We start from the raw sequence: 15,028 nt of genomic DNA on the forward strand, positions 1-15,028 counted from the left end.
AACCTGCATTTCTCCACTTGTAATATTAAGTAGGGGGATAAACCGCTGGTTGGCCAACATGGAGACTCCTGGCCCCGTGTAGTCCTGGGTGAGCAGCGGCTCATCTAACAACCATTCATCCGCTTCGGAAGCGATTGGTATATAAATACAGAGTTCTCTTAGCCTATACGCGGAGGTCTTAATTCGACGAATGTTGAATATGAGATCGAAGAAGTACCGGTTCTGCGTCGGGATATAATCCTCCCGGTCGTACACATTGCTATTGGTATCAGAGCGCTGAGGAGGCGCCCTGCGGTAGTCCGGGTACACACTCAGTGTGAACTGTGGGTCTTCAGACTCGGATGAGGATGAGGATGACGACTCTGAAACGGCAGTTGACCTTGCCTCGGCTCGGATGGATGTGTCCAGAGTACGTAGTCTTGATATGGAGGGTATCTGCTGGACCAACTGGCTTAGTTCGAAAGATGTATATCGGATCGGATTGCTTGGTATCGTGAGCTGAACAGGAATGATAGGAGCAACGGGGGTTACAGGAATGTTCCGGGATGGCTTCTTCCCCTTGTTATATCCCGCAGGCCTTCGACTTATTAATGTAAACTGCTCTTTTGCTGATTCTACGTTGCTCAAAGGAGACGGTTTACCCGACCCGTCGTCTTTAATATAGAGTCTCCGGGGACTGGCTTTGGGAACGGCCTGGCCAGCCTGCGGCACGATCTGGAAGTAGTACGTCGGGTCGTTCAACTGGAGGGCCATTTCCGCTGAGTTAGGGACCTTGTCAGTATACGCCTCCTTCTTCGTATTGGGCTCTAGCTGGCAGAGTTTGTTGATCCCTTTTGCCATGGCTTCTGTGCATATGCACCGCGTGCGCCAGTTAAACCAATTTTCACTTTTGGAGATTCACCGTGTCCTTGGCGGGTGCTTCTGCGAGAGGGTCGTACGACGGCAGCAGCCGGGCAAGGGCGGAGGGAAAGGAGCTTCTAAACAAGAGGGCGCCCGCAAAGGTCGAGGTCGAGGAGTCGTAGCAGAGCGCAAGGACCACGGGCTTGTTGGCATCCGTCGTCCAGCGAGCGAGGAATCGGATCGTCCACGACAGCTTTCCCTTCCCCGCGCTTCTAACGGTGATGCTCCACAGGTCGACGGCGGGGAAGAGGTGGGATGGCAGCTCCGCGGCGGAGACATCGGGCGCCGCGGTGCTGCCCCCGAGGCTGGAGAGTCGCGTCCAGAGATCCCCCGTCGACCCGGAGTTCTCGCTGAGGCTGCACTCGAGCCCCACCGGCGTGAAGCGCAGCCAGAAGACGAAGTTGGTCGTGGTCAGCCGCACGGTGAGCACAAAGGAGCTCGTCGTGGTAAACGTCGTGTTGCTCGTGCTGGCCGGCGTGGCGATACCGAGGATCTGGTTCCATCGCTTTTCGGCTTCGGAGAGGCTGCGGATGGGGATGCCGCCGGTGGAGCGCTGGAAACAAAAGGTCGGCCCAGTGGCCAGCGTGCTGAGGTTGAAGCCAAACTCGCTCTTCAGCTCGCCCGCGATCTTTTGCCGGATTTCGGATGTGTCGGTGCTCAGCTTGAACGTGAGCGCGGTGACGATGCGAAACGTGGCGCCGGGTACACACCACAGCGCGTTGCGCTTCTCGGCCGTGTCAAGGACGACAGTAGTACCCGCGGTAGCTCCAGCGACAACCTTAGTCAGCAGGCCGGCCGGGACGATTCCGAAGCGCTGCAGCGCCTGCGCGAGCGTGACCTGGGGCTTGTCGGCGCCAAAGACAGCTGGGGTGGCCCCAATGTCAGCGTCGAGCCCCATCAGCACCACCCCGCTCCCCGTGGGGTCCACATTCGCATCCGCTGTGTTGAATCGGGCGCTGTTTCTCTTGCTGCTGAAGCCCAGGCCCCAGAATCGCGTGCTCGTGGCCGAGACGACGTCAGAGCTCACGGCTGCCGTCGTTTGGACCTGCGCATGCTGGAGAAAGTCCACCCATCAGCACGCAGCGAGCAGCGGAACGGCCCGGCGCCGGGCGGGGATGTCGGAAGGGCGGCTCGCTTCCGGAGGCAGAAGCTCATCCTCATCCCCGTCCTCGTGACCATCGTCAGAAGTATTCGCACTGTCGACGTCGCTCATAATGTGTGCGCTGGTGATATACTCGTTTTGTCGGGGAGGGGGAAAGATGGCGTACTTGCTGCTCTTCTGCTCGAGAGAAAAGTTGTGAGGTGAAGGTTAGGTTAGGTTAGTAGAAACAGCTGCAGCTGGCTGGCAACAGGAGCACGATCGACTGCCTAGTGAATGGCGTGACGACACGCCTGTCCGCAGCGTGCGGCGTGCGGCGTGCGGTGCGCGGGGTACAGTACCTTTAAAGGGTGGGTACGACAACGACTTTATCCGGGACAGGGTTGAGCCTTCCAATGGGCCTGTTCTCCCTACTTTTTCTCTACTAACCTTCGCAGCATCAAACTCCTCAGCACCGGTATGGCCAAACAAGACAGCGAAAAGAACCCTCCTTGCCTCCATCAGACTTCACCCTTCCTCGATTCGAACCAAACGACGGCGGGAAAATGCTCTATCTGCCGTGCCTCCGGTGTTCGAAAGTACGCGATGGAGCTGCGCTGGTTTGGACGTACGTTCAACCAGAAAGTGGAAGAAGAACAGAAGGGAAAAGAAAAACAGGAGGTAAAAAATGTAGCTTTATTCAAAGAAGTGTTCAAGGACAGTAAGTCGCCACCGCCTGGGGGAAAAGTCCCATCAATTTAGGGAACTTGGTTAAACAGGCTCATAAAAGGAGCCAGCATCCTCAAGACATCACTAACTTCTATCGCCTGCAATGTTAGACCTTCCGGGAAATGATCCTGCTCAGCTCAAAATGGGGTCGAATTATCTTGAACGCATTGTTGGAAATGATAAGAGCCTACAGGAAAAGCTTAAACAGCTCAGTCTAACGCCAGACTTTGCCAGCTGCGTTAAAGATTTCAAACCTTACGCCAGACAGATTGATGAGAAAGGGCGATGGAGAATCGCTTTTGCTATTGAGAAAGATCAGAATGGAGAGACCTATCACGCTTTGATTGCCGCGGTAAGACTAGGTTCGCTATATCTTTACCCGCAACTGACTAGATGGCCAGTTCGTGACCAACACCTGGATCGAAAGCGAAGATGGGAAGGGCAAAAGAGATCCAAACAACAAAGAAAATCTCCCTTACATCGTGGCCCCCTACTACAAGCCAGCAAAATCTTCGCAGGTGCTATTACTCGGGACCTACTTACGGGATATGCAATTTAGATACGAAGTTGGTAAATGTCTCGAATACTACACGACAAAGGATGTCAAGTTAGACAAGCAAACCACGAAACCACCCGCAACCCTCGCTATCGCCGACTTCTTCCATGCCCATCCAGAACACGACAAGCAACAGGCGATCCATTCGGCGATTGTCAATGTTCTAAACGACAAGGGCTTAGAAAAGGTGCTGGTGGACAACAAGAACGAAGACATTATCAAGCCACACCAAATTTCCCCCAGCTCCCTTGCATTGTACTATATCCGCCGAGTTCTCGCCGTGAGCGGAACGGACCTTCCTAGAAAGGAAGATGTGGGTCGTTTTATCGTCATCATAGTAGTAGGTAACGACTTCACCCCGCCCGAATCTTCGATGGTTCTTTGTCGCTACATTCTCCTAATGATTTAAGTCCCGCCCTTTTGGTGACTATGCTGAATTCGGCTCCAGAGACGAAAATCACCCGGCACAGCTGGTGATCACCGGTTTATGGATGTTGATAACCTTGAGGCGACGATCGATGCCCTCGTCCAGGTTAATAAAGTGGCGGCGCAGCTAAATGCGAAGCAGATCACTCACGTGTTGCTCTGTAAGTCACTTTAAGACGCAATTCTCACTCTCTTCGTTAGCCTACGTGCTTCACTAAAACACCAGATAGACGACGCCCTCGGCGTCGATGAGGCTGCTACACTTCAGACAAAAGTAAGCTTTAAGATCCTCTATATCGGCTCACCCTTCTTCGGGGGAGTTGCCCATGACCATATCAAGGAACTCTGGGACCACTTCAAGCGCCCGAATGAATACACGCCCACAGAGGTGAAAGCCCTCGGCATCTTCATCGCACTACGAGAGCTCTACGGCAACTCAGTTGCGTGCATCGGGTTTCGCAGCGGCAGTCTCGACGGGTCTGGCTTTCTCGGGATCCCGATCTTCTCCCTTGATAACAAGATCACCAATGACTATTGGTATGAGCTTTATAAAGCGAGAGATCTCACCAAAGAGGAAGAAATCCTCCCCAAAGGAGCCGACTACAAGGAGCTTTCCGAGGACAAGAAAAAGGAGCTTAACAATTTGAGGGAGCAGGCAAAAGAGGATAAATATAAGGATGCAAACGCTATATGGGTCAGAGAGATCGGGGATGGGAACTACCTCTGGGACCTCGAGAAATATGGTCGGGGGAATCCCCGGAAATACGAACGCATCGAGGGACTTGCTGTGCGCGTCAACACGTTCATCACTATCAACCTCCCTCTATATTTTGGGGCTGATCCCGGGCTCACTTTAAGGTTAGTGGAGGATGCAAAACGCCATTTGATTGCTGCGATAGTAGTCTATCTATGTCATGAGGACGCTCAGCAGCCGTTATGGACAAGGAGAATAGAGTGGATGAAGAGCGAGAAGAAGGCATTTTTGCATGTGTGTTTTGATAAAGCGTTCGAGTTTATCAAATCGAAATAGATAATTTAAACTTTCGCAAGTACTGGAACATCGAGCTTTAATCGTTTTCATGCCTCCAGCCACGAACCCAAGCCCTAACAGAGTAGATTTACTCTCAAGCCCAACCTAGTAACCCCTCGGTATCTATTAACGCCACCCTCACGCCTCTCATCTTCTCAAAACAATTGGGAGTTGGAAGATGTGATTTCATCCAACCAGGAAAGAACTCGCAGCTGGGTTGGAAGCCCGTCATCTTCCTCGCAATATCCAATATCGTCTGGTCCAAGGTGGCAGAGCAGCCAAACCAAGGGACATCTGCTAATCTTCGACGGAGGAGAGAGAGTTGTGCATATATACCACTCCCCTATAGGGCTACTAAATGGAGTTCATCGATAGCAATGATAGAAACGCGTCTCTTGAAGGACGGGTTCCTTGCTATTGACCGAAACCAACCAGCCGCGATCTCGGGACCCATGATGAGATGAGTATACGCCCCCATCTCAATCTCTTGGGCCAATGCATCAGTCTTGTCCGTCCCGCCATTGATAAACACGGACCTCGCGCCAGGAAGCCTTTGGATCTTGATGCACTGCTCCTGTCCAATTCGATCCAAAGGGATGATGATGAGGCCGATGCCACCGCGACAAAACAACGGCGCTGTTTGAAATATGATACTCTTGCCGAAAGATATCTTGGCTGCAAGGAGCAGATCTTCTTTCTTGAATACCAAATGCCATATAGCATCTACCCGCTTTTGACGAGGCTTGAACGGATAGAGATGGCGCTGCAGGCCTGCCTGAATGATCCCCTTCTGCACTTCCCCAGACGCGTATCTTGCCTTCTCGACCAGACCCTGTATAGCCAGCATACTTGTGGTGTTTTCGGCATCATGAACAAGATCTCTTGTATCGTTTGTGGTCTCTCGTTGCCGTCTTCGAAAACTCGCCTTGCTTCGCATGGAAATTACGAACGCAGCATGTGTCAATAATACGGTAGACACGTAAATCCCGACCGAGGAAAGCGTTATACGGTATCCGATAGCATTCTACTGATCTTTGATGGTGTTTCTCTAGACTCTTCTGGCCTTGAGGGCAGGAACGGTGGTTCGATGACGATTTTGACGCGGTCTGATTTACCACAAATTAGCGTTTTTCACAAGACACAAGTATGCAAGTTTAAAAAAATCTTAATATCTAGATAGAGTATACCTTGATGCACAGTTGATTGAAATTAAGGATAAATCTAACGTGCTTTGGTGGAGTTATTAATGGATATACAAAATTGTGATTTTGCCAGAATCGTGAAAAACATATACAAAATAACTGCAGAGCAGTGTGCGCGTTTGACAGGGATCTCAGGCCATATACAAGAGAAGGTAATATGATCTCGGAGCGGAAGTACATTTGCTTTGTTCCTGCCGTCACATTTACTTTCAGGCTTTAAAAAATAATTACTAATCTAAATTTTATAAAAAGCTTTTATTTAAATAGTCCTTAATTAGCGCTATAAGAACATAAAACAAGTATTAAATTAATGAAAAGGCCAGAGTTTTGGTATCCGAGCGTATAACGGCAGGAATAAAGTAATGGAACGAGGCTCAAAGATCTATAATTCCAATATCCTACAGAATCTAAAGCTAATGAGAAAAGGAGTGAGGTGTGGCTTTGACGGCGGGATCGAGGCAATGGCCAGGGCTCAAAGATCCAAGAATCTCATGTATTGAAAATACTAAGCTAAAGAGAAGAAGGAGAGAGAGAGAGAAGGAGGGGATAAAGGGAGGGAAATGCTAGCTAAAACCACTGAAACGCCGGCTAGCTAGGTGAAACTAGTCATGTGACAGCCACCCCCCTTTGGCCCCAGCCAGCGCCGTCACAGTGGCAGTAGATAAGTAGGTACGGTCAAGACCACTGAAACGCCGAGCTTTGGAACCCGGGCTCGGTTTGAACCATAGCTTGGAACCTTAGCTGAAACCAACCCCTTTGGCTGAAACCAACCATGTGACACCAGCCGTCACAGAGCGCCTCTGCTTTGGGTTAGTGGCTAGTCTGCTCCTAATCGACACCCCTAATCGACGCCCGGGGGGTCGTTTTAGTTTTTCCCGGTCAAGACAGGAGGGCGGTCGTAACTCCACCCCGACGCCCGACCGACGCTGCCCAGCCTGATCACAGCTCAGACGCAGCCTTATTAGGATGATCCTTCTTCTTGCATTGCTCCATGTCCAGCCTCAAGGAACTTCTTCCGACTCATTAATCTAGACGTCGCATAGGGCTTGTCTGCTTCGATACTGTACGTCGGACAGCACTCAGGCCGTATAGCATACGGAATCCAACCCTCTACCATGTCAGTCGAAACGTTAAACCATCCGACGAGCAAATCGCTCAAGGGGCCAGAAAGTAGCTCGAGTAATATCTTCCGGGCAGAGTTTGCCACAACCAACTCCGGCAGTCAAGTTATCTATAATCATGGATCGATTTCCAACTACTTCTACTATAATTCTGATACTCCTCATATGTCGGCCGAAGCATTAAACTCTCTGACGAGCAAATTGCCAAAGGGGCCGGAGAGTAGCTCGAGGAATATCCTCCGGGCAGAGTTTGCTACGATCAACTACGGTAGTCAAGTTACCTACAATTATGGATCGATTTCCAACTACTTTTGCCACGATTCTGATGCCACTCATATATCGGCCGAAGCATCAAACCCTCTAACGAGCAAATTGCCAAAGGGACCCGAGAGTAGCTCGAGTAATATTCCCCTGGCAGAGTTTGCTACGACCAACTACGGTAGTCAAGTTGCCTATGATTATGGATCAATTTCCAACTACTTTTGCCACGGTTCTGATGCCACTCATATATCGGCCAAAGCATCAAACCCTCTAACGAGCAAATTGCCAAAGGAACCGGAGAGTAGCTCGAGTAATATCCTCCGGGCAGAGTTTGCTACGATCAACTACGGTAGTCAAGTTACCTACAATTATGGATCGATTTCCAACTACTTTTGCCACGATCCTGATGCCACTCATTAATGCTCCTTCCCGAAGGTCTTATTGCCGAAAGATTCGCCTGAGAGTCAGCTCTACAACAAGATAGAGAGGGCGCGTGTATTGTATAAATCGAGACGCTGGACAGACGCGAATGCCTTATTTTATGAAGTCATGTATACGTCTTATCCCACTCCTGCAGCGACGGAACGACTCCTTATCCAGTACAACCTGGCTCATGCACACTTCGCCCTGGCGGAGTTTTCCGAAGCAGTCCATCACTTTCAAGAGTTAGTCGATATCCGCGAAGAACGAAATAAGACGCCCAAGGAAAGCATCAGCGACAGCCGTTACTGGCTCGCACGCAGCTTCTATCATCTGAAGAGATATGAAGACGCTTCCACAGAACTCCAAGTCTTTGTCCTGACACACGACCAGCAAGATTCACATAGCGCGGAGCAGGCGACAACCGGCCGACTCTGGCTCGGCTTGACTTTCGAAAGACCAGAACAATATGAAGAAGCAAAATAGCAATTGAAAATCGCATTTGAGACACGATCTCAAACACTTGGATCTGAACATTTGGACACACTCGCATGTCAACACCACTTGGCCAATTTCCTATATAAGCGTAAAGCATTCCTCAAAGCTCAGGAACAATTTGATGCTTTGTTACATGCAGAGAATCGCCCCAGCGGTGCTGAGAAGTCAGAAGCTGTGAAGACTCGGTGCATGCTTGCTTTCTGCCTAGCAAAACTTGAACGCTACGATGACGCTGAGCCACATTTGGAGCGAGTCCGAGGAGGTGAGAGACACAGGACTCATCTGCTACTGGCTAGGTTGTATTGCCTTGCGTAAGGACCGAAGACATTCAGTCAAAGCTGGGCGCCCATTTCAACGCGCCCTGAACTGTATCCCCAACGCCACGGCCAACAACAAAAACGACAATAATGACCTACAGGATGGGCTAATTGACTGCCGCCGGTGTCTAGCGTTCACCATGTATCACCAGGGACAGTTCGCCGGGGCTGAGCAAACATTTCGTCACGTTATAGATGACATGGACGAGACCAAACAAGACGATTTGATAGCGAGCCGCTACGGGCTGGCATCAAGCCTCATAGCGCAGAGAAAATTCACAGAGGCCAAGTCGACTCTCGAAGAGGTCCCCACCATCATGAGTCCAATAAAAAATTGTCGTCACACGGGAGAGGATCTAGCTGCTTGTGTGCATAGGCTTGGCGTGGCTTGCTGGGAGCTTAATCAGTACCGTGAAGCTCGAGACTGTTTCCAACGAGTTGTCGACATCGTACCCGAAACGCCCAACCAGAACCACAGCGCTAGTCAACAATGTTTGGCAATGGCTTTGTTCGAATTGCAAGAGTTCGAAAGTGCTCGCAAGCACTTCCAAGAACGTTACGACCCTGTGACCAAACATTTCCCCTCGAGACGTCAGTTCGCCACCGTCACCCGGTTTTGGCTCGTGTGGTCTCTGTGCGAGCTTGGACATTTTAATGAAGCCAAACCACATTTACAGCATACTTTTACCATGTTTCCCGAACCGGAGAAAGGTCCTATACCTGAGTCGGAATTCGTTTTGGGTCGTAGTCACTACTCTATGGGGAGAATTGTGTTGTGTCAAAAGGATAGGAAGGATCCGAAGGAGGCAGCAAAACACTTCCGAATTGCACTACCGATGCTCAACAGGCGATTCGGATCAGATGATCAGACGATCCAACGCATCTTCAATGTCGATATCATCTGGCATATTCTCTTTTCGAATTAGATGAAAATAGTGAAGCCCGGCAAATTTTCGAAGAATTGTTGAATAACGAGTCCCAACACAATATCGTACAGGATCCTAGCCCATGCCCACCAACTTGATCTTAACGCGGGCAGCGAATTATATCTACTTAGCCATTGGCTCCTTAGCTGCTGCCTCTACTTCGCTGAGAAGTATGATGAGGCCTGCGAGCATCTGAAACCTACCGTCACTGCCTATGAGGCCACATATGGATATGACAATTTGCAGACGTCGCTCGCCCGAGCTTACCTAGTCGACAGTCTTTGCGAGCGGAAACGCTACATCGAGGCGGACCCTGTTCTGATCAACGTGGCAACGCAGCAAGGTGCATCTCCTGGTACAAAGGAGGAGCTGGTCAAAGCTATCGGAACCTATTGGCTTGGTCGTCACACATACGATCGCGCAAAATGGAAGGAGACAGAAGACTGTTTCGATACTGCGTGGACACTGTTGGCTGCATCGTCAAGAGACAAAACCTGGAACCGTTTACGGTTTGGCTGTCGACATTGCCTCGCGCGGATTAAACTAAGTTATTATAGCTACTTTATTTAAATTTTACTAGAGTCTTCCCAAAAATCTTTCTCTTATATATTAAGCTTATTAAAGCTCTTATTACTCTTATAATTATATAAATTATAATTAATATATATAAGACTTTAAATAACTTTAAAAAGTTAAGAATTATAAAAGTTATATTTAGATATCTCAAGAATTTAGAAAATAGCCTTAAATTTCTAAGCAAGAAAATAATATTAAAGAAAGAACTTCAAAATTTTATAGATAAAAAAATTCTGATTAAAAGAATTCTAATTAATCTAAATTAAAGAGAATACTTAGAAAAGTATATAAACTATTTGCAAGCTTATAAATATCTTATACTATAAGTAAATTATTAATAATCTAAGTAATTTCTATAGTAGAATATAATTAAAATAGTTAATCTATATAGTATTTTATTATATTCTATAATAGAAATGTAATAAGGTAGGAAAATTAATAAAATGCACGTGATATGCCCCCTAGTAACTACTAGCCTACTAGTATACTTCCTTTATATTTCCGTTTCTTTATTATTATCTTTAATTCCTTAATCTTTTATTATTAATCTCTTTATAATACCTTATTTAAGAATTAATATTAACTATTACTAAGCCTATATCCTTTATTTAATTAGGCAATAATTATTATATAACGAAATTATATAGAGGTTAAAGTATAACTTTAATATTAATATTTTCCCTAGAACTTTATATAATAGGCTTTCTAATTAGAAAGCCTCTTTCTAGTATTTGATATTTGAGCCTTCTCCTCAAGTAAAGGCTCTTATTACCTGGTTCTTTTATAAATATTCATATAACTAATACTAATATACTTACTAACCTCCGGAGCTTAGAATATAATATTTCTAATTTATAACTATTATAATATACTTACCGAGCTATAGGCCTTTAATATCGAATACTTAATTTGCAAGTTAAGCTAGAAAAGAAGTAATTATACTATATTTTCAAATAATATATAGTTAATAAAAGCTTATAAGGCAATACTAGAAATTATAACTACCGGCTTTTATATACTTATCTTAATTCCCTAGATAATAATAAGTAGTTTTCTAGAAATAGAATAGCTTCTATAATATAGAAACTTAATTCTGAAAGTATATAATATTAATAGGAAGAGATAAAAGCAGCTAGAGGAGAATATAATATTTATAGGCCAAACTTTATTTAATTTATTAATAGCTATTATAAGGTAAATATAATAGGAACTTAATTTCAAAAATTATTATTTAAATAACTACTAATCCGTTTGCTTAGCTATAATTTATATTAGAATCTCAAATAGTTATATTATAAGTAGTAATACTTCTTAATTTAATATAAATATATTCCCTCAAAAATAGCTAATATTTACTTAGTTATAATTCCGGCTATATAATTCTGTAATATTATAGAGAACTAGTTATTTGAATTATACTTAATTTAGCTAATAAAACTTCTGAATCTCTATACTATATTTTTCTTTAGCCTAATTAATATTATACTAAGATATACTTACTTATATTACTTTCTAGATTATTATTCTAGTTTAATATCTTAATTTAGTAAATAAAATAGAAATTATTTCACTTTATATTTAATTAGATAGAGGATATGAAATACCTATAGTTACTAATATCTATTATATTCTTTATAAAGTAATATACTAAATAAGGGATATTAATTTATATTAGTTCTTAGATCTTTATTAGTTTGGAACTAGTATAGCTAATTAATGAATTGAGGTATAATAGAGGCAAGTTATAAAAGTAATTTATTTAATCTAATTCTATAAAGACTTATTTAATTAGCTAATATTATATAAGATATACTAAATAAATAAAAGATATTTTTCAAGTAATTATATTCTTAAAAGCTTTACTTTTGCAAACTTCTCTCTAATTATATAGCTATACTTTTTATCTATTTGCCTATTATATAAGAGTAAACTAAGGAGTTTATCCGGGTTTAAAATATTTATTTAATTAGGAAATAGTATGGGAGGGAAACTATAATAAGACAAAAACCCATATAAAGTATATTAGAGCGCAAAACATAACTTAATAGCAAAATAACAAATTAAAAGCGTAAATAGTAAAGTATAAATAGTATATAGTATATAAAAGCTCAATTAATTAAATACTTATAAAGGATTATTCTCTAAGTCTATAGAAAAACCAGCTTTCTTATATAATTTCCGTAAGTTATATATAAAAGGCCGCGGCTTTTACTATATAATCTAAACCTTAAAACTACTAAAATAATATAATTTTTAATGAGTATAGCCTGCCGTACTATATCCGATCCCCTATTTATTCGTACTTATCCTCTAAGTACCAAAAATAATAGAAAAATCCTACTTAAAGTCCGAAATAATAAAATATTCCGGATCCTCCTCTATTAGTTAATCTAATTTCTCCTCTATATACCTAAAATAAGACTTATTACCCTTAAATAGTCTTATTTCATACTTCCGAACTTGCTTAAAGGTAATCCGAACCCGCTTAGCTATATTTTTATACCAAATCCGATATAGTTCTCTATATTAATTAGTATCCGCCTTTAACTATTACTCAATTTCCGCCTTTACTACTAGGTATTAAGAAGGCTTATTATAGTAAATCATATTATAAATTGCACTAATATACTTTAAACGGATAGCTCTTTCGAATTTTATATTATCTATAGTATTCTTAAATTAATCTTTAATAGAAAGAAAAAGCTCTAGATAAAAGGCTTTAATAAACTTATAGGAGACTTCATTTTCGTATATTCTATCCTTAATAGTAACTAGACTTATTAGAATTATAGCAAAAGGCCTATTAAGTAGTAAATTATTATTAAGCTATCCTTTAACTTATATATTATCCGAGAATTAATACTTTCCTATAATTCCAGACTTATAGATTACTTAGCTAAAGGCATTTATTTGTTTAGTTATATAGACTATACTCGAAGTCTTTTCTTTTACTACCTTTAATAAATACTCGCTTAATTTCTTAGCTATTTCTAGCTTAAATTTATCGGAAATAGAGAAGTAATTAATATCTTTAAAAAACTTCTTGCCAAAAGTAGCGGCCTTTTTACGGTCCGTAAGGAAAATATAGCCAATATTTTAATACTTTTTACTAAAGTAGAATTCGCTACTTAAAGCTTTAGTAATAGCCAGATCTTTAGTATTGCCTTTATACTAATTGCAATTAACGTTTCCAGAAGTAAAGTATTGGGCTAGCTAAAGGTAAGTAACTAGGTAAATAGAATACTTATTTAATACCTTATAGAATCCGAGCTATATTAATAGATCTGCTATTAAAAGTTGAGAGGCTAAGGTAAAGTAGCTATTACCTAGATCTCTATATATTAATATATTGTCTTTTCGAAGATAGAACTATAGTATCTCTATCTCTACTATTAAGAGTTCTCGAATACTAAGCTTCTTAATTCACTTCAGGTAATTCTTCTTATAAATATAGCTATTTATATCCAGATTAGTAGTACTAGACTTAGAAACAGAAACTATAGTATCGAATTAGAGCTATAAATTTAGGCGGAATTAATTAGAAATATAGCGCTTATATCTATACTACTTAATTTCCTATATTTTAAAGAAGAAATCCCGTATCTCTTTATCTATTTAAGTAACGGAAATATACTTCTTGCCTTTAGTAACTTTATAGATTTTAGTAACTAGCTTTAGAGCGTTCTTAATATCTTATATATTAATAAAGAGAGTATTAGCAAGTTACTAAATATATCCTATATAGGGAACTTTAAAGAATCCATTATTAATCCTATAGTATTCTCGCTTATAGATAGGTTCCAAAATGCCGCTATATACTTCCTTAAAGATATATTTATTCTACCGAGCAAGTATTAATTTCTATTTAGCTAGTATTTTACAGGTATACTTAATACTACTATTAAGTTCTCCGGATTTAATATCCTTAGTCTTCCGCTTCTTGGTTCTAGGTGTAGTTAAGGGAGTCTTTCTAGATAGTATCTTTTCCTTTGAAATAGAGGGTTCCTTTTTACTTTCCTTTATTTCACTAACCTTATACTTAGTCTAGTGCTTAGATCTCCGCTATCTATTAGAAGTCTTAGGCTTAGCTTACTCTCTATTCTTGCCAGGTTTTTCTTATCCAGTTATACTAGTTCCACTAGTCTTACTAGTTCCACTAGTCTCACTAGTTCCACTAGCTTTCTTACTAGGCTTTATTAAATTAGCTTTATTTTTCTTAGCTAGATCCGGTTAAGCTAAAGCTGAAATTATAATAGGGGCCTATTCTTTAGGCTTATCTCGGAAAGCAGGAAAAGGCTCGTTATTATAAGCTCCCTTAATTAGAATTCCGGAAGTATTAAAGATATACTATCTAGCTTTAAGATTATTAGCTAATAGTGGCTTAAACTCTAATTCTCTAGGTTCCGAAATAGTTTCTATATACTTGAGTGCCTTAGTAATATCTAATTTAGTAAATATACTAGTATTCTAATACTTCTTATTCTTAATACGCTTTAAAGTAGCTTTATTAATTAACTAAATAGCTTTATATACTAAAGCTTTTATTTTAAAGAGAAAGTATAACTTCTTATAGACGTTTTTGCTAAGATTATTATAGATATTATTAATATATTAGCTAAAAGCTTTACTATATAATATAATTCTATTTTAACTCTTGGTTTCCAGACTATTTACTATAGTTTTAATCTTATTAAGCTTCTCTTATCTGCCTTTAGAAATGCCTTTAATAATATTCTCGAATTCTCTATTATTGGCTTAGTAGTTCTTTAGCTCTTCCTTAGTTAATTCTAGTCTAGTTCCGTCTCTAATAAAGGTTTTCTATTTCAAGAGCTTATTATATATACTACTTAGCTTATCTAGAATATTTATATTAAATTCGGTAATTATAGCTATCTTTTCTGGTATTAGCAGGCCTTTTATAACTGCCTAAGCTTCTTTAATACTCTGAACTTTAATACTATTAATCTATAGGCTTTTAATAATATTAC

General features: G+C 41.9%; 4 protein-coding genes across 4 annotated transcripts; 3 read left to right on the plus strand and 1 right to left on the minus strand.

The window, feature by feature from the left end:
* Positions 1–838: 838 nt before the first annotated feature.
* K444DRAFT_635297 (uncharacterized protein) lies at positions 839–4,719 on the plus strand (the record flags this gene model as incomplete). Its single annotated transcript, XM_024883842.1, has 7 exons — positions 839–2,197; positions 2,253–2,353; positions 2,437–2,699; positions 2,818–3,059; positions 3,109–3,603; positions 3,712–3,850; positions 3,920–4,719. The coding sequence occupies 7 exons, from the start codon at positions 839–841 to the stop codon at positions 4,717–4,719; spliced, it is 3,399 nt and encodes a 1,132-aa protein (XP_024730403.1).
* Positions 4,720–5,062: 343 nt separating this feature from the next.
* K444DRAFT_635298 (uncharacterized protein) lies at positions 5,063–5,656 on the minus strand (the record flags this gene model as incomplete). Its single annotated transcript, XM_024883843.1, has 1 exon — positions 5,063–5,656. One exon carries the CDS (start codon positions 5,654–5,656, stop codon positions 5,063–5,065), a length of 594 nt encoding a protein of 197 aa, XP_024730404.1.
* Positions 5,657–6,881: 1,225 nt separating this feature from the next.
* On the plus strand, positions 6,882–8,085 carry K444DRAFT_148598 (uncharacterized protein). Its single transcript, XM_024870591.1, has one exon. The coding sequence runs from the start codon at positions 7,037–7,039 to the stop codon at positions 7,721–7,723; it is 687 nt and encodes a 228-aa protein (XP_024730405.1). The 5' UTR covers positions 6,882–7,036; the 3' UTR covers positions 7,724–8,085.
* A 593-nt stretch (positions 8,086–8,678) lies between these two features.
* K444DRAFT_635300 (TPR-like protein) lies at positions 8,679–10,034 on the plus strand (the record flags this gene model as incomplete). The annotated part of the gene is made up of 2 exons (XM_024883844.1): positions 8,679–9,428; positions 9,636–10,034. 2 exons carry the CDS (start codon positions 8,679–8,681, stop codon positions 10,032–10,034), a joined length of 1,149 nt encoding a protein of 382 aa, XP_024730406.1.
* Positions 10,035–15,028: the final 4,994 nt, after the last annotated feature.

Source organism: Hyaloscypha bicolor (assembly GCF_002865645.1).
Source record: "Hyaloscypha bicolor E unplaced genomic scaffold K444scaffold_142, whole genome shotgun sequence".
In the NCBI taxonomy this organism is placed as follows: domain Eukaryota; kingdom Fungi; phylum Ascomycota; class Leotiomycetes; order Helotiales; family Hyaloscyphaceae; genus Hyaloscypha; species Hyaloscypha bicolor.